General features: G+C 39.7%; 1 protein-coding gene across 7 annotated transcripts in view; it reads right to left on the bottom strand.

The window, feature by feature from the left end:
• lrp1aa (low density lipoprotein receptor-related protein 1Aa) overlaps positions 1-18,678 on the bottom strand; it is a 258,171-nt gene that overhangs the window by 104,580 nt on the left and 134,913 nt on the right. For all 7 annotated transcript variants that reach the window (XM_037532351.1, XM_037532352.1, XM_037532353.1 and 4 more), the window contains exons 19-27: positions 18,647-18,678; positions 15,183-15,350; positions 11,913-12,095; positions 10,323-10,520; positions 8,536-8,781; positions 4,563-4,760; positions 3,139-3,346; positions 2,695-2,859; positions 1,311-1,555 (exon numbers count right to left, since the gene is read on the bottom strand). The exon at positions 18,647-18,678 is cut by the window's right edge and continues 49 nt beyond it. In XM_037532351.1, coding sequence (XP_037388248.1) covers positions 1,311-1,555; positions 2,695-2,859; positions 3,139-3,346; positions 4,563-4,760; positions 8,536-8,781; positions 10,323-10,520; positions 11,913-12,095; positions 15,183-15,350; positions 18,647-18,678 — 1,643 coding nt within the window. The remainder of the gene's footprint in view (positions 1-1,310; positions 1,556-2,694; positions 2,860-3,138; positions 3,347-4,562; positions 4,761-8,535; positions 8,782-10,322; positions 10,521-11,912; positions 12,096-15,182; positions 15,351-18,646) is intronic.

The following is an 18,678-nucleotide window of genomic DNA, read 5'->3' as shown; positions in this document are numbered from 1 at the left end:
CACCAGCTCAGCTTCTAACACACTGTCAAGGAGCATCACGGCATCTGTCCATCACATTGAGCTGGACACTTCCTCCAACTGACCCTCTCCAACCCTGAGAGAGTGGGAGTGAGGAAGTGATTCAAACGCTCCTCTGTAGCTGAGAGTGAACCAGACTCATTCACCGCAGTGTTGGGCTGTCAGCTCAAATTTTAGGCCCACTGATGCCCTGCAGAAGATTTCAGGCACCAGTGTTTCTTCTGAAATGAAGGTGTTCATAGTGAGTTTGTGCTGCAGTAACAGCCTCTACTCTGCTTGGAAGGCTTTACACTGGATGTTGTAGCTAACGAAACGGTGAAGAGACAGATTTAAGGTGAACATTGATAATTTCGAGACGAATGGACGAAGTGTTTTATAAATCACTCCAGCTGGTTTCCTGACGTTTAAGCTGCAATGAGAAACTGTCCAACTCTAAAAAGTCTCAAAGTAGCTTCTCATTTGCCAGCTTCTTGCTCAGATTTTCCCATTCCGCCTTTAATGGTGCAGCAGTTACATTCACCATTTAAGGCAGAACGGGAAAATTCAAACAATAAGCTGGTGAACGAGAAACTGAATTCAGCCTCGTAAAAAAAAAATTGAACGTCTTCTTTTATTGCAAATTACATTATGCAAACATACTTTTTACTGTACATACTTAAAAAAAGTTGGCTATTCAAGGGTTATTTAGTAAAGAAAATGGTTCTATATAGAACCACGAACATTCAAAGAACCCTCTTCATGCTTAAATGGTTCGTTACATCACTAAATGCATCTTCAGATTAACAGAAAATGGGTTTATATGGTTCTATAAAGATCCTTAAAAAAAAAAAAAAAAAAAAAAAAATCTAATATAGCACTAAAAGGGTTCTTCTACTGTTACACTGTCAAGCCCTTTAATGCTTCATAGAACCCTTTGCAAATCTACAGCACATTCTACATCAGCCTGAAGAATTCTTTCACAGTGCAAAGAACCTTTTAATCATGCAAACTGTTCTTCATGTGCATGGTTCTATATAAAACCATTTTCTTTACTAAAGCACCCTTGAAGAACCATCTTTAAGTGTGCAGTGCTGTTGCAGGCTTGACATTGTAAAAACAGAAAAACCTTTTTGGTGCTACACAGAATGATCTACAGCGTGCCCTCCAACAATCTGAAGAACCATTTATTGATGCGAAGAAGCCTTTAATCATGCCATGGGTTCTTTGAGTGTTCATGGTAGAGCCTGCAAATATTGACTTTTGTCCAGGTATCTAACCATCTAAATCATTTCGGTACCCATCATTTCACTCACCCTGGGGCTGTCTTGATGGATGGTAAACCTGAAGATCAAACGGCTGTGTGTTAGTTCTCTGGACTACAGTAACGTTGTTCCCGGTCCACTTGTTGGCCTTGGCCAGGGTGTTGGTGCGCCAGTCTGTCCAGTAAACCTCTCCTCCGTACATGGTGACGGCAAACGGGTGCGACAGGTATTCATGCCCCCGAAGAACCTCAATCAGGCCTGAGCCGTCATACTTGGCAGAGTAGATCGCATCAGATCTGGGTGAGAAGAGACAAACAAAAGCTTTTTTCTTGTTTATCAGCAGATTTGAGTCAAACTCAAGTCATGAGTCAATTAACATAGACTTTCAATTAACATTTCAGCCTGAGAAAAAGCTTGAATAAAACAGGTTAAATTAGGCCTTAATGTAACAAACCATTCTGTTTCAGACTTCTCAGGTTTGACTGTCAGCTCTGCTAGTTTTAATTACTGCAATGCCGCTCTCCTGCAGCTCACATCAGCATCAGATTTAATACGACTACAATTATCAGCCTTTCATTATAGAAAAACCTTCAGTATGAAGAACAGAAGTAAGTGGATGCTAAGTAGTTGCTAGGTGGTTGTTAAGATGTAATAGGTGGTTGCTAAAGAGTTGGAACACGGATGCTATTTTCTCCATGTGCTTGGTACGCGGTTGCTATGGTGTCCTAGATAGTTGCTAAGCAGTTGCTATGGTGTCCCAGGTGGTTCCTAAGTAGTTGCTAGGTGATTGCTATGATATTATAGGTGGTTGCTAAGCAGTTGCTATGCAAATGCTATGGTGATCCATGTGGTTCCTAAGCAGCTGCTGGGTGGTTGCTATAGTGTCCTAGATGGTTGCTAAGTAGTTGCTAGGCTGTTGCTATGTTGTCCTAGGGGGTTGCTAAGCAGTTGCTTGGCAGTTGCTACAGTGGCCTATGTGGTTGCTAAGCAGCTGTCTGGCAGTTGATCCATGTGGTTGGTAAGCAGTTGCTGGGCGGTTGCTATGGTGTCCTAGATAGTTGCTAAGCAGTTGCTATGGTGTCCCAGGTGGTTGTTAAGCATTTGCTATGCGGATGCTATGGTGGCTATGGTGGCCTATGTGGTTGCTAAGCAGTTGGTAGGCCGTTGCTATAACACTGATTTTTTTTTTTTTTTATTCATATTGTGCAGCCCTAATGAGAACAACTCTACAAGTCTTGGGACTCTTCAAAGCAGTGCTCACTAACCCTGGCTCTGCATTCCTACAGAGTCTAATTCCAACCACAATCGGCCCCACCTGCTCCAGCTAAGGAACTAAACTCTGCGAGAAACTGGATCTTCAGCAGGAGGGCTGGTGACCACTGCTCTACAGAAAACACCTAAAATCTGTCATCAATCAACACCCTGACAAACTAACCTTGCATCTATCCAGAGAATGCGCCGCTCCAGGTAGTCCACGGTCAGCCCGTTCGGCCAGCCTCCATTTCCCGTCTCCTTATGGATGGTGCGCCGGCCCTCGCCACTCATAGAGGCTGCCTCGATCCTCGGCATACTTGCATCCCAATCCGTCCAGAATAATATTCTGTAGGGCAAAGCAGGACATGCAGGCAAGCTCTACTGATTAAAATGATTTCAAGGTGGCTGCTACTGTTTTTAGCTGGTCTTTATCTCCAACTTTATATTTAACAGTGAGTCACAGAGTCAGAAACCAGATAATCAACACTATTAGAGATTCCGGCACAATTCCACACAGTTCGAGACACACAAATATACATGGATGGAAACCTAGCTAGTAAAGCCACAAGTGGTGAAATTCAAGATCCTGTAGGCCTACTGAGGAATATAGAACTGATCCGTATACCCTTCTCTGGGGTCCAGAGCGATGGCCCGGGGGTGCTCCACGTCTCCAGCTAGCAGGGTGGTACGCATTGTGCCGTCCAGCTTGGCCACCTCGATCTGATCCAGGTTACTCTCCACCCAATAGATGTTCCCAGCAATCCAGTCCACAGCCAAACCTTCAGGTGTCGCCAGGCCATACTGGATGACCACATCAAAGCTGGTCAGAGCCGCTGAGAAAGGTGCAGTGGGGCAGTTTTAGAGGCAGCGAGAGAAGAAAGAAGACATAAGACTCAGTGTTACAAATCTATGATGTCACAAGGACTCGATTCAATTAGGACCCTTTAGGAAACAATTAGAGGTTCCACAGTATACAAAGTACTGCTGCATCCCTAGTTGAAAATAAGCTTAGCTGGAAAGTAGATCTACAGAAGGATGGTTAGTAGTAAGTGTGCAATGAAATGTTACAATTATTTGTAAACTAAAACGTGGATAGTGCAAAAGGTACAGTATATTTAATATTCATTTCATTCTCTGTAGAGCATGTGTTACCTGAGACTACTAATCTACAGTGCGCACACATAGGAGCATAATGTGTGTATATACAGGCTCACAGTGTTATGTGCAGTAAGGGGGTCGGGGGGGGGGGGGGGGGGGTTTTTTGCTCAGAAGATTAACTCTGATTGATAGTTTCATCCTTTTGAAGGCAGCTTTTTGGCGCTGACTGACTGCGTCTGCAATCTGGAGTGGAGACTGTACGTGATGATTGATTGCTTTTGCCTTTCTAGAGGAAGCCAAAACCAGATTCCTTAAAATGGGGCCATCTGGCACAGTAACAGAATGGCATTACCCACGAAACCCAGAGCTCGCACTAGTACCGCATTACCCACAACTCCCAGGGCTTGCAGTAACAAAACTGCATTACCCACGAATCCTAGGGCCCGTAGTAACAAAACTGCATTACCTACAAATCCCAGGGCTTGCAATAAAACAGCATTACCCACAAATCCAAGTGCCCGCAGTAACAGAACTGTATATAATATATATTTATTAATTTCTGTTATTACTTTATTTATAACATTATTTACAATAAAAAAGGCATTATTAGATAAATGTAGTAAACAAAGTGTAAATACTAAACTTCTCAAAAAGTATATGGTTTTTCAACAATTTCTACTTAATATGGTCAATATTTAGCATTTATTAATTTAATCAATTGTTTGATTCTATTCTATGCTTTTTATTAAATAAGCATTTTATTAAACAAACATCACACACACACACACACACCTCAGAACTTTGTAAATGTAATCATTTTGATCATTCAATCATTTAAACATTTATAAACATCATTTAGACATTGATATATTCTTTATTCTAAACCGTGCCTTATTGTTTTATCAGTGCTATATATCGTGTATTTCCTGTGCAGGACAGCAAGCTGCTCACCACCGTTCTCAGACAGCTTCCCTCTGTAGATCTTGTCTTCTACCACGTCAGTCCAGTAGAGCGAGCTCTCATTGAGGTGGAAGTCCAGAGCGATGGTGTTCCTCAGACCAGGAACCAGCACACTGAACTCGCCCTTATGCAGGTCAATCCGCCGGATCTCATGACGATTGGAGAAGATGATGAAGGGCTTGAAGGGATCTGGGGGACAAGAGAAAGAATTAGAGATGAAAGGCAGAGAAAGAAATGGACAGAGAGAAGTCTGGTCATATTTTTCATTAAAACACCAAAAAGCACTTAACAGCAGAAAGTGTGGGTTAGTAGTGGTGGGAATCTCTTGCCACAGCACAATTCGATTTGATTACAATCCAGAGGGCTGCGGTGCGATTTCTAAAATAATTATCAATGCATCGTGATGCATCCGTTTTTCTATACAGGATTTCAAAAGTGTTTTTAATGATCCATAATGAATTGAATGAATGAATTCCAATACCTTTTATTAATAAAATCAACCGCACGCAATATGCGAAGTGAACTAGAAGGCTCTCATTCACTGCTGTGTGGAGCACATTAGACGCTGCTGCCACTCGTCTGTGATTAAATGCGCAGTTACGGTGAAATAATATCCTGTGGCAGATGTCCACGCAGCACATTACAGTCGTCCTACCCGTTTAATTCAGTGATTCTAGCTATAAGTGTGTGTGTGTGGCGGGGGGGGGGTTTGGTTGCTGTGTCTCAACAGGGCTCAACCCTGCTTCTCAACGACTGAGGACGGATGCAAATCATTGTAGTTTGTGTCGTCCTTTCAGAGTTGGGTGAAAGCTTTGACATCGCTTGCTCGATGGTCCTCTGGTTGGTAGCAACTACTACTGGGCGGAAAATGGGTGGAAATTTCTAATATTGTTAATATTATAATATGGTCTTCCCCTCAACTCCATACAAGCACTTCCATATGCTAGGTCAAGGGTCGGCAACCCGCGGCTCCATAGCACAATTTGATTTCTAGATAAAAATAAAATAATCCTCCTTTTCAGTAAAATAGATCTCTGCTGATCCTTCAACACAGTTTAACAATAAATGATCTTAAACGCTGAAATTAATGTAGCCTAATACAGCTAGTTCACCTAGTTAGTAGCTAGCAAAAAGGCAAGAGAGACTGAAGACTTATTTGCATCTATTAATTATCACTCCATCTGGTTTCCTAATAAGTTTAATATACAACGAGAAACTGTCAAACACGCAAAAAAAAACAAACATGAAGCCTAAGTCAGTTTCTCATTCGCCAGCTACTTGTTCGAATTTTCCCAATCCACCTTAAATGGTGCAGCAATTACATTCTGGTGCCTCAGGCATCATTTAAGGTGGAACGGGAACATTTGAATGAGTAGCTGGCAAATGAGAAGCTGGCGAATAAGAAGCGACTTCAGCCTCATTAAAAACTTGGAACACGGAGACATTATACAAAAAACTTCTACTTTTGTGGAAAAGTTTCCAGCTGATGATGCACAAAAAGCGGCTACGGCTTAAAGCAGAGCAGCAGCTGTGTTTTTGTTTGTATTACATTTTTACCCTACACTGGGACATCAGCACAAACTGAGACATATTTACAGCCAAGATGGTAAAACGCACTCAAAATGTTGTGGCTCCCAAAGCAGCATGGACTTTGTTGAAAAGACCAAATGAATATTTCTATTAAACTAATATATTTTTTGATAAAATAAAAACAAAATGGTATATATTGATAAATAAATGATATACAGAGTAGTTAAGATGTTATTTATTATTTAAGAACCATCTATGACACTATTTATAATAAATCCATTCATTATAAATGTGTAAAAATGTCATTATTTTGTAATTAGCATTTTCTGAATATAATAATTTTGTTCTAGGAACAAAATATATTCTGTATCTCTTTATGTAAGGCATGATTTGGTGCTGCATCAATGCCATTTTTTTTTTTGCAAGTTCATCACTTATCACTTCTTATTATTTGCAGGAGAGTGAAGTGTTCATCACTCCTCTCACTCCCTAATAATAATCTTTATTTATAAAGCACTTTTCATATCAGTTGTAGCCCAAAGTGCTTTACAGACAGGCAATAAACCTTAACAGCACTAGAAATTAAGATTTTGGGAAGGAAAAAGAGGAAAAAAAAACAAACAAAAAAAAAACAAACAAACAAAAAAAAAAACCAAACAATCTCACAATACTGATTTTTTGACATATCAGCCAATCCTAGAACTACACAAACATCTACTGCTCTGTACAAACATTAAGGCTCATCTCTGCACTCTTTTCATTAGAACTATGCACTGCACGTGAACTTTAGCTTCTTCACTCATTTCATTTTCCAGAAATATAAATCTCTGATTGGCTGATTGAGGCTTTGCGCCCACAGCGAATTCCTGCCAAAGCAAACTCTCTCCTTCTTCCTGTCTTCAGACATTTATATTCCATAAGTTCAACCCAACCACTGACTGCACTGCCAACCGCATCCCTCAGCGCTCCTTCCCTCACCACCCACCGCCCACCACCCACCCACCGAAGAACAGCGTCTAACCCAAAAACCACCACTTCCTGCTCACACCAAATGACCTTTTGGGTAAGACCACTTCCCGAGAAAGGGGGCAAAACTCGTACTCATGTTTTCATCCTCAGCCCAACAGCAGAAACCACATCAGCCCCCTCTATTTCTCCTCTTTTGTCATCCTCTCATCCATCCCTGGCTCTGGCTCTGCCCTGATCTTTCCAACATGTTTCAAAGAAGCTCTGGGAAATCATTTGTTTGCTCGTTATTCGATGCATAACCTCGGAGACAGTCTATCGACCATGTCGATAAAAGGCCGTCCAAGTTGGTCTCAAACTTTTGAGTAGGTGTAGGTGTCAGAAGGTTGTGAGATGGAACCCACAGCCATCCATAATCAGGTGGACAAGGGAGCATCTGTATCTGTGTGTCTGTCTCTGTGTGTCTGTGTCTCTCTCTCTCTCTCTCTGTGTCTCTCTCTCTCTCTCTCTCTCTCTCTCTGTGTCTCTCTCTCTCTCTCTCTGTGTCTCTCTCTCTCTCTCTGTGTCTCTCTCTCTCTGTGTCTCTCTCTCTCTGTGTCTCTCTCTCTCTCTCTCTCTCTCTCTCTCTCTCTGTGTCTCTCTCTCTCTCTCTCTCTGTGTCTCTCTCTCTGTGTCTCTCTCTCTCTCTCTCTGTGTCTCTCTCTCTCTCTCTCTCTGTGTCTCTCTCTCTCTCTCTCTGTCTCTCTCTCTCTCTCTCTCTCTGTGTCTCTCTCTCTCTCTCTCTCTGTGTCTCTCTCTCTCTCTCTCTCTCTCTCTCTCTCTCTCTGTGTCTCTCTCTCTGTGTCTCTCTCTCTGTGTCTCTCTCTCTCTCTGTGTCTCTCTCTCTCTCTGTGTCTCTCTCTCTCTCTCTCTCTCTCTCTCTCTCTGTCTGTGTCTCTCTCTCTGTCTAGCGTTCTAGCCAATGCTAGCCAATAGCTGACATAACAGAATTAAGAAGCATCCTGGGAACTGTGAGAAAAAATGAGAAACTATAGAAGACTTGTAACTAAATGTAAAGGATGATATCACATCACAATACCTACATTTAGAGTCAGTTATTCAACTTAATGAGAAACTGCAGAACAGATTCAGCAGTTTGTCAGAATATCTACATTTAGAGTTAAAATTATTTGGGAGTGGGTGCATCCACAGCATAAACCCCACCTCCAGTTTGATGATTTCACCATCAACCACCTAAACCACAGTCAATGATCAAAACTTAGCATCTGGGTGCAGCCCATCACATTAAAGTAGGTGGTAAGAGGATGGGACATTTGTTATAAACACATTCATTTTGAAATGACTGAGCTTTGTTATTATTATTATTATTATTATTATTATATTTTAAGATAAACACTAGCCCTCCAGGACAGAACTGGACACCCCTGATTTACTGTTTCCCTTCCTTCGGCAGGTGTCTCTGCAGTACCTGTGCTCCTGCAGCTCTCCATGTCTGGCTCCAGCACCCAGCCCTCGTAGCAGGAGCACTTGACGTTGAACTTGTCCTGTTCGCAGCGCTGACTGCACTTCAGATGCTTGGCGCAGAAGCCCTGGATCTGGCAGGTCTTGTTGTCAGTGCCCAGCTCCATGCCCAGTGGGCACGAGCACAGGATGCCCTCTCCTGGTGCCACTGTGCAATTGTGGCTGCATCCGCCATTATCCAGCGAACACAGGTCTGAGAACAGGAGAGAGAAATGTACGATATAGGTGTCGCAAATAGAGATCAGGCTGCAGTCATTCCAGAGAACAGTAAAACCTTAAAATGTTTTTCTGATATTAAAGGTGTTACTTTACTCATTTTCATGCTAACAGGTCTTCATTGAGTATGTTTACATGCCTTTACTAATCCAATTAACTGCGGAAAATCAGATTTTGTCAGAAACCTGACCAAAGCATTTATATGTACTTGAGTAATCAGGTAATAGGAAACTCCAGGTCTACATGAGTCAGACAGTAATCGTATTTCTGCTTTGCAGTGAACCAATAAACTCACAGAATAAGACGTGTAGTGAACATAATGTAAAATTCAAATGCTTTTTTTTTTTTAAAAAAACATTGCACCACTTTACCAGGCAATACAAACATACATCATCTAGAAGATCAAGAATATTTAAATCCTTAATTTGTCATGCATGTAGTTGGTTTCAGTGTCGCTGCAAAAGTGTTCTGCTGCTTCTTGCAGCAAAGTTGCTTGTTTGCTTCCAGTACTGCGGTCTGTTTCCCACATACGCAAACTGAGAAATCTGAAAAAATCTGAGTAAGAATTCATATGCACTAAGAAATATGATTACTGAGCCAAAATCCAGCTCTGTTTATCTCTTAGTTCATCTTTATTTCTTAATTGGATTTCTAGACCTTACTCTGATCTAAGAAATCTAAGTGTACTGTTTATATGACCATTTAAACAATCAAATAACTGCAGAAATCTGTATTATGATTGGATTGTTGAGGGCATGATTGTTGGCTTTCAACAAGAGTCATTCACAGAACTGTAGTAACTTGTTTTCACTGGTAACTGTGACTGATTGTATTTCTCATTGTTACTCTGATAATAGTCATCGGTTATCATTGGTTAATCGCAACGCCTCTGTCCAGTGACAGGCTGGTTTGTGTTTCTCTATATTCAATGTTTTAATTATCATTATCAATCAATATATTAGTTATACAATCTTCGTGTTATTGTTTGCTATCCATTGTTGACCAGAGGAGGATGGGTTCCATTGTTCCATTGAGTCTTAGTTAGTCTCAAGGTTTCTTCCTCTGGCTCTAAGGGAGTTTTTCCTTGGCGACGCTCATGGGTGCTCGGACTTTCATTTTCTGTAAAGCTGCTTTGAGACAATGCTGTAAAAAGCGCTATGTAAATAAATCTGAGTTTGACTTAATGAGCACCCATGATTGACCGCTCTTAGTCCAACACTCCCAACCTGCTACAACACTAAAGCTAAACATAATACAACAGTGAGTCTGGAAGGCATCTGCAAGTCTCTCAGATGGCGTCTCTGAACAACTCACACAGCAGTTGAGAGCTGATTTGCGAGCCCTGATTGAACAGCGGTTTGCCTTTTCTCTGTGAGCTCAAAAACTTTCAGCAAGTGGAAAGTCAAGGCTAAAATCAAGTGTGAACTTAGCTCACAGATTTAGGTTCCCTGGTGCTTTAATGCAGCACCAGAAGCACAGCTAATGCAGCGTGGGTAATGCAGTTTGCTGTGTTCTCACCGCACAGCTTCTCGTCTGAGCCGTCGGGGCAGTCATCTTTGCCGTCACACAGCTTGTCAGCAGGCAGGCAGACAGTGGTGTCGTTGGCACAAACGTGGTGTGAGAGTTTACAAACCAGCGCCTCACAGTTGTCCTCATCAGAGTTGTCCTCGCAGTCACTGTCCCCGTCGCACACCCACGCTTTACTGATGCAGCGCGCTACAGGATAATGGGATAAAAGAAAAAAAAATTGCACACAATTTACACATAACTAATGTTGTCTAAAGTTTGCTTCTAGTTTTAGCTCTGTAGCTACAAGGCTAACATAGCTAACAAGGAGGTTTAGGCCCTATTCAAGCTGGATTAGTGTAATTTGTGAGGGATTCGATCTGATAGGCCAATTTGTATGAGTAGTAGAATTTCCCCAAAATACCGCAAATAGCCTAGACTTTCATGACAGCATGAATTTTTTTTTCTCTATTCTCATCAAACAATCTATTATATATGACAAAAGCTTGAAAACCAGTTAAATTACATTTGCTAGTTTTACTGCATTATTTATGCTTAGAAATTCAACAAACAACATGAAATTTGAGAAAAATTTTGCAAACAACTGTACACATATACATTCATAAATAATCTTGAACAGGAACTTCTGATAAGCATGATGCTAACCGCCTGCCCAAGTCATCCCACACTTGCCTTGGCTTGTTAAAGGGGCTACATCATGGAAAATCAATAGTCTGGGACTTTTTTTTTTTTTAATACAAAAGCTTGATGTAGTTTGTGAACATTGTTTACGTTTCATAAACTATTTATTCCTTTTTCATTACATTCCATATATGGACATTAAGTTGCAAAATCAGCTTGTTTTGAATATGCTGTTTTAGTAATGTCATGAAACCTGTTTACACATATACACCTCTTCAGTCTATAGCAGTATAGCTCTGCCTACTCACATTCATACTATAAGGAATGTTTTAGCCAGGACCATTTTCTGAATTCGTCTAATTCATTAAACAACTCAACACAGTTTGACGCAATGTGATTTAAGCATGAAGCTTGCACCATGCTAATCGGTGGGGTATAAGCTTAGCTACATTAGCCTCGTAGCTCCAGTGCTAAAACTAAAGAAACAAACTTCAGATGCCAAAAATGTTTTGGCTGATTGACTACAATTATGGCAACTCTTAAAAAATTTCTTTAGTAAAGACAATGACCCTATAGAATCCGGAACACTCAAAAAATTCCTTGCATGCTTAAATGGTTCTTTGCATAGTTCTTAGATAGACAATGTGTTGTATATGGTTCTACATAGTACCTTTTTGAAAATGCAGCTAATAGCACCAACAAACGATCTTATTTTACTAAAATGTCAGACTTCTAACAATAAAAGAACCCTTTTTGGTGCTATACAGAACCATATACAACACATTCTCTATCAATCTGAAGAACCATGCAAAGAACCATTTAGGCATGCAGATGGTTCTTTGAAAACCACTGTCTACTAAACAACCTCTTAAGATCCATCTTTTTTTAGAAGTGTAGACTGGAGGGATCTCAGATTCAGAGGAGTGAATTCACTACCAAACACTGTGTTTAAATCCTCACCAGAGTCTCGGCAGCCGAACTTGACGGCTGGATCGCACATGTGAGTGACGCCCTCGCAGTTCTTCTCATCGCTTAGGTCCATGCAGTCGGTGTCACCGTCACAGCGCCAGCGCAGTGGGATGCACAGACCATCCATACGGCACTGAAACTCATCTGTGTGGCAGCCGCCCGGAGGACGAGTGGCTGCGGAGAGAGAGAATGAGAGAAAGAACAACACAGACAGATGAAGCCTTGACCTTATGTCATGATTTTCTACATCAGTGAATCTACAGCAAGAGAATCCAAATTGCTGCCATTCCCTCTTCAAAAAAAAGGGAAACACCAATTTTTCAGAATTTCACAGAACTACTCTATGAGAGCACCTTAGCAACGCTTTTAATATATATCAATGTTTCAGTCACAGTAATGAATCACAGGCCCTCTAACATCCTGCTTTTAAGTTAGCTTAAGTCATTAAAGCTTAAATAATATCAGATCTCTGGAAAGTAAAACCATATGATAGTGTTCTGAAATCTGATTTATGTCACAGCAAATCTTGGAACTGTGCTACTGAGGTTTGCCAGAGTGCCAGAAAATGTCTCAGCCTGTTGGTTCCAACTTCATGATCATTAAATGTCCAATAGCATCGGTAGTACAGTAATATTTTAATTTTGGTGTACTTCGTTTAAAAAGGAAAGGTAAGCGTGATTTTCAAATGATCAGTGCTGAGTGTGGGAGCGGGTGGGTAACCAGCCCCCTGCATGAATGCATGAAGAGAAATTCAATGAAAATTAAATGTAATGAACAGCCTAAATAAAGTAGAATGATCACTTAATCATATATAAACAACATGAAATGATAACAGTAAATCAGTTCAAATGAATGAAGTCATTCTAAAGAGCTGTGAAGCAGCCGATCGCATGAGCAACACACCTGTGGCTGTGGGAGCCTTCAGTCTGGCGCCAACAGCTGCCCAGCACAACATCAAAAATACTGCTCTGTGGTTTAATTTCTGCTTTGTGTTTACTGGGAAGAAACGGTGTTTGGTGAAGTTACAGTGAGCCTGATGACCATGGCTGCCGTGTTATTTCAACAGAGAATAATGTGTTTGTGAACAGACTGAGCCAGATACTACTGGATGCAGGTTCTACTTGATGGAACTGCGGGAGGGAGCGGGACAAAACGATGGAGGTGTTTATATGGTCACTCTACACAATATGTTGGAAAATCTCAATTTACACTCACGCTACATGTAATCTGATCCAAAATTACATGTATGCGTAGTGAACTGCTTAGTGTAGATGTTACACTGACAACAAGCAACACATAAGTCCAGTCAGAGTGAGATGTGTGAGCAGTGCTTCTGTTTTTAATTGCTTTAAAATGACGTCAGACTCAGGTAAACATTCCTCACCTGTACTTATTAAATAAGGCACAGAGGAAGATCTCATTCTGAGACATAAGCTGGAACCCCGTCTCACCATCGTCTTTTAAAGTTCAAAGCACAAATTTCATCTCCTCTGCAGACCAGTTTCTGCTCCCACCATGTTGAACGTTATAAACTTTCATTACGACGTGACGCACATGCATGTAATCAGATATGTAAGAATGTAATCCAATACAGATGTTTACATGGGTATTATTCTCCTATTTAACGGATTATTTACAGTCAACTTGTTCAATCTGACAAAAATTGTATTCTGAATGGCCTCAACTAGACTAGTCTATTCCAACTGAGGTGTTTACATAGATGTATTCTATTCGGATTAATCTATTAGTCAGATTATTAACAGATTATTAGGTTGCATGTAAACATGGCTATTGTCTGGGTGATGGGGGAAAAAAAGGAGACACGTTGAAAGTTTCCTTTTTTCTAACAGACGCTGCTCCTCGTTCTGAACTTCAGGCCAAGGACCCTTTTAAAGAGGATCTTTAGCCATTTGTAAAAAAAAATTTCAGCATAATTAAATGGTTAAAATGTAAACAGAGTCGCACAATTGCACAATATTGCATTTGGGTTAGATCTGATCAAGAACTGACCATCCAACATCAGTACCTGACCTTACAATGCTCAATCAACTCCTCACAGCAATGTTCCAGCTTCTAGTATAAAGAATTCCCAGAAGAGTAGAGGCTGTTACTGCAGCACAAACTCACTATTAATACCAGTAGAAGCACTGGAGTCTACAGACATTTACACATATACAGTGTAAGCCTGGATTCAAAACATTAAATAAATGTGATTAAATGCTGCACAGCTGAAGCTGAAGAATCTGTTCATATACTCGATTGTGATGGATTCCCGGAGGGAGAGAAGAAAACGTTTGTGTGTGAAAGAGAGCGAGAGATGGAGAGGGCGAAAGACATGCTGTGAATAAAGAGTGGTTAAATAGCTGCTGGAGTCTCTCCTCAGGCAGTCTGCCCGGTTAGCCTCGCCTGACCTGCATTAAAGCTGCCGTTCCTCACCTGCCTCTCCAAACTCATCACACACAGCGAGGGGGGCCGGAGCACTCAATTAGCCAGAAAACTGCACATGTCAACGAGTTTGTGTATATAGACATGTTGCAAACCCCCCCAAATTTTTTTGAATTTCTGCATAATTTTAAAACTAGACAGTTCATTTGAGGTTCTGTGTTTACGATTATTTCTTTGTATTATTTTTACATGTTATCAGACTGTTATTAAGGGTGGGAATGATGGTGAAGGTCTAACAATACATCGTTTGGGCATTTAAACGTCTGACAGATACGAAGTTGTGATATACTGTGACACTAAACAAAGATGTAGACAAATGTGCATTCAAAATATGTTAGGTGTGTCTACTATATAAATACTCTGGCCCCCGTTTACTGACTTTTTTTTTTTTTTTAAAAGCAAAATGTTTTAATGTGGACGGTTACGGCACGGCTTTATCAGTTAATCAATAAAACTGCAAGTACAGTTTTTTTTCAACTGGAAACAAATAAGTAAGTATTTTCTTCTATAGTTTTCTTATATGAAAATTCATTATTTGGATTAAACAACACATCAATACTAAAAATCTAAAGATTATTGAAATACTGAAGAATCATTAGCAGCAGCCCTATAAGAGGTTAACACACAAGTGAACACATTAATACAACCTCTTGATTGTGCATTAACCACACTTCTACGACTGATGTTTATTTACTGTATACTGTATATTCTGCAAACATTGTAGCACATTTAGTGTTTTATTTTTTCCTCCAGTTTGTTAAACTTACACACAAACTGTAATTGCCGTGATTGGTGGAACGTGGACCCGAAACTCACCGTGATTAGTGCAGTTGGCGTTGTTCTCGTCGCTGTAGTCACCACAGTCATTGTCTCCATCACATTTCCAGTAGTCGGGGATGCAGCGGCCACTGTTGCATTTGAACTGCGTGCTGGAGCAGGAATGGCTGCAGCCTGCCTCGTCGCTGTTGTCGCCGCAGTCGTTATCTGAAACGCAGTGTGAGGTCACCAGTGTGGAGCAGTTTACACAAGTCCTCACACATCAGACTGCACCTCACTACTGTACACACAGTAATACTGAGTAATCAATGCTGAATATCTATTAAAATCAGAGAAGACTATGACTGAATACAACAGCACAAACTACTGTTCACAAGTCTGGAATCACTGTACATTAATGTGCTAATATTTTATACACTTTAGGAAAAAAACTAAATCAGTATATTGTAATAGTGTATTATATAACATACTATAATTCTATATTATATATATATATATATACACTGTAGTATTCTGGTAATGGGAAATTTGCAGGAGAGGACAAAAATATTCACAATTTTGAATGCAAGGCAACGCAAAAGATTATTTCAAATCACTTTGGAGCATTTCTATTGGTCCATTCATCAAATTTTCACATAATGTGAAGGACAGCAGGTATTTTTAATTAACCTACAAAATTAAAAACCAAATTTTTGGTCAGGGAGAAATGATATTGATAACATACAGTTATCTGTTTACAATCGTTTCTGTTATGTTATCTGCCTTGACAACTGAACCTCAGTTTACAAATAGATCTTAACTTTATTATAACTTAATTCTCAATTTTACACAGCTAATCTAATTTTCATTAATAGAAACTTGATGTAATTATTAATATTTTATTTATTTATTTATTTTTATTATGTCAAACCTGTGTATTTGTAAATAACAGATTCATTGTATATATGCATCTGCAACCGAACTGGACATAACGCTGATTCCAAACTTCTGAACTCTTAAATTTCAGTGTCTATAAATTCTCTCACATACACACTGACACACAATAATATGAAAGAAAATACGAATCACAGAAACTGCATAGATCACACCATGCACCATGAGGAAAATGTGAATTTGCACTTTGCACAGATGGATTGCACAGCTGGAGCATGAATTCTCACTGCATAAACTTACATGACAGCATGGGATGGTATTGTTTTATGCTTGTTATCCAAATGTCTAAAAATCTGAAATATTTTTTAGTTTAACAAAAAAAAAAAAAAAAAAAAAATCAAACATAAAATCTGCCATAACTTTTGCACAGGCCAAATTGATCTATTATTTCTATTCGTTTTTACATTTGACTAGGGGTGGCAAAATTTTTGCATACAATGGCAGCTATAAAAAAAAAAGTTTTTAATAGCAATTACTCCAGCTTTTGTAATCTTAATTAATTTTAACTAATAGCAAGATTAAATAAATGAGAAAAATATATACATTTCCTGTAGTAATTTAATAATTATTATTCATTATTATTATTATTTTTTTTTTTATTGCTCATTATTATGGTGCATGTTGTTCTATGCACTAACCGGTCGGGTTCGGACAATTCAACTCATCAGAGCCGTCCAAACAATCCTTTTCTGCAACAGCGAGCCAATTGGAGACGGGGAGGGAGGAGAACGGCACAGAAAAGAGGAGACGATGTCACATAACAAACAAGGACACATGAAGTAATGAACAAAAACACATTCAGAGAAGCTGTTCTACACTAAAAACTACACTAATGTACACTGGGGCTGTCAGGAGTCTTTCTAAAGAAGAATCTCTCAAAAAAATCATAAAATTACATTGAAAGATGTAAACAGAGTTGTTCAGAGTGGTCTGGCGTGAAACTCTCCGCTTCAGAGAAACTTACCAAGTCAGAACTGTTCACAGTGGTGGTGAGAGGAACCAGACGTCCACCTCTAAAAGCTCCCTCATAATAAGTTATCGCACAAAATGGATATGAATACACTGCCTGATGCCCGAGACTCTGTTGTCACACCTACACTCTTAATATAAAGATGGTTCTTCAAGGGTAAGGAAAATGGTTCTATACAGAAACATGAACCCATTATAAAAGAATTCTTTAGATTGATGGAAATCTGCATGAATGTGCTTTAGACTCTGCTATATTTAAAAGTTTGACAAAAAGGCTCCACACAGAACTGTCTATAGCACATTCTCCATCGGGCAGACCATATTATGATATAAAGAACACTTTATGCATTGAAAAAAGGTTATCTGAGTGGTCATGGTTCATTTAGTTCAATTGGTTTTACACTGCAATAATTGCAGCGCTTCAAATTACACACGAGTGCTTGTTTATTGGTCAGAATATTTACACGGACACAAGTGCTCCGCTCCTCTTACATTGCCCACCACTGGAGGCAAAAAAAAAAAAAACTCAAATCAAAACAGAGACACTTAACTTCTATGAGTCAAAACAACAACAACAACAACAACAACAACAACAACAACAACAACAAACAACTTATTTGATATCTGCTTCTTTATGATTGGTGTGTCAATCTAAATGTACCCAGTCAGGTCACTGAAGCAATGCAATTCTTGGACTCATGTGCCAAAATGAAAGGTTTTGCTTCACTATTATTTTACTGCTCTGTCATTTTTATCAGCAGCTCAAGCTGCAGGATTGATATGAGCGCCTGTAAAGAGTCAAATATTAAAGCAGACATTATGTGGTCAGTGGGTTTACATCCCAACCATCGATCTACTCATAAACTCTGAAATACTGAAGGAATTCTCCTTTAAGGTTAATTTGAACGAAAGGTTTATTGTTCGGTGTGAAATGGTTGATTGTAGAGATGTCTTTACAGTGAAGGTGATCGGAACCAAGGGTCGCCATGATTACAACGCAAATATAGAAAACCATGAACCTACACGTGTCTTCTGAGTTTTATATGGAATGCTGATGATGGAAAAACAGTGGAAAATTTGAATCTGAAAATCTGAAATTATAAATTTTCTTTGGGGACTCTTGTGCCTCACAACACCCTGCATGTTATGTATCCCTTCACCATGAATGGATTTACAGGTCAAAACTTTGTGTCTCCGCCATCAGGCAGTGCATTCATATCCATTTCATGTAATTACTTTCTGTGAGGGAGCTTTTCGAGGTGGACGTCTGGTTCCCATCACCACCACTGTGAACAATTCTGACTTTTCTCTAGAACAGAGCTTTTCACACCAAACCACTCTGAATGACTCTGTTTACATCTTAAAAACTAATTACTGTGACTGATCGCCAAACAGTGGGTAGATTGCTCAATTAGCAATATAATCAATAGTGACAGCCCTAATATACACACAGTCACAGACAAAGAAAAGATAGAAATGCATGCAAAAAAAAAACAAACAAAAAAAAAAACACAAAAACCCCAAAACCACAACAAAAAAGGCAAGCAGACAGAAATAGCACACGATGCTGAAAAATAATAAGGATAACCATCAGTGCACACCATTATCACAGCGCCAGTTGATGTTGATGCAG

The sequence above is a fragment of the Pygocentrus nattereri genome, chromosome 21 (assembly GCF_015220715.1).
Source record: "Pygocentrus nattereri isolate fPygNat1 chromosome 21, fPygNat1.pri, whole genome shotgun sequence".
Taxonomy (NCBI): domain Eukaryota; kingdom Metazoa; phylum Chordata; class Actinopteri; order Characiformes; family Serrasalmidae; genus Pygocentrus; species Pygocentrus nattereri.
The sequence above is the reverse complement of the archived record's forward strand: the minus strand, read 5'-3'. Positions and strand labels throughout refer to the sequence as shown.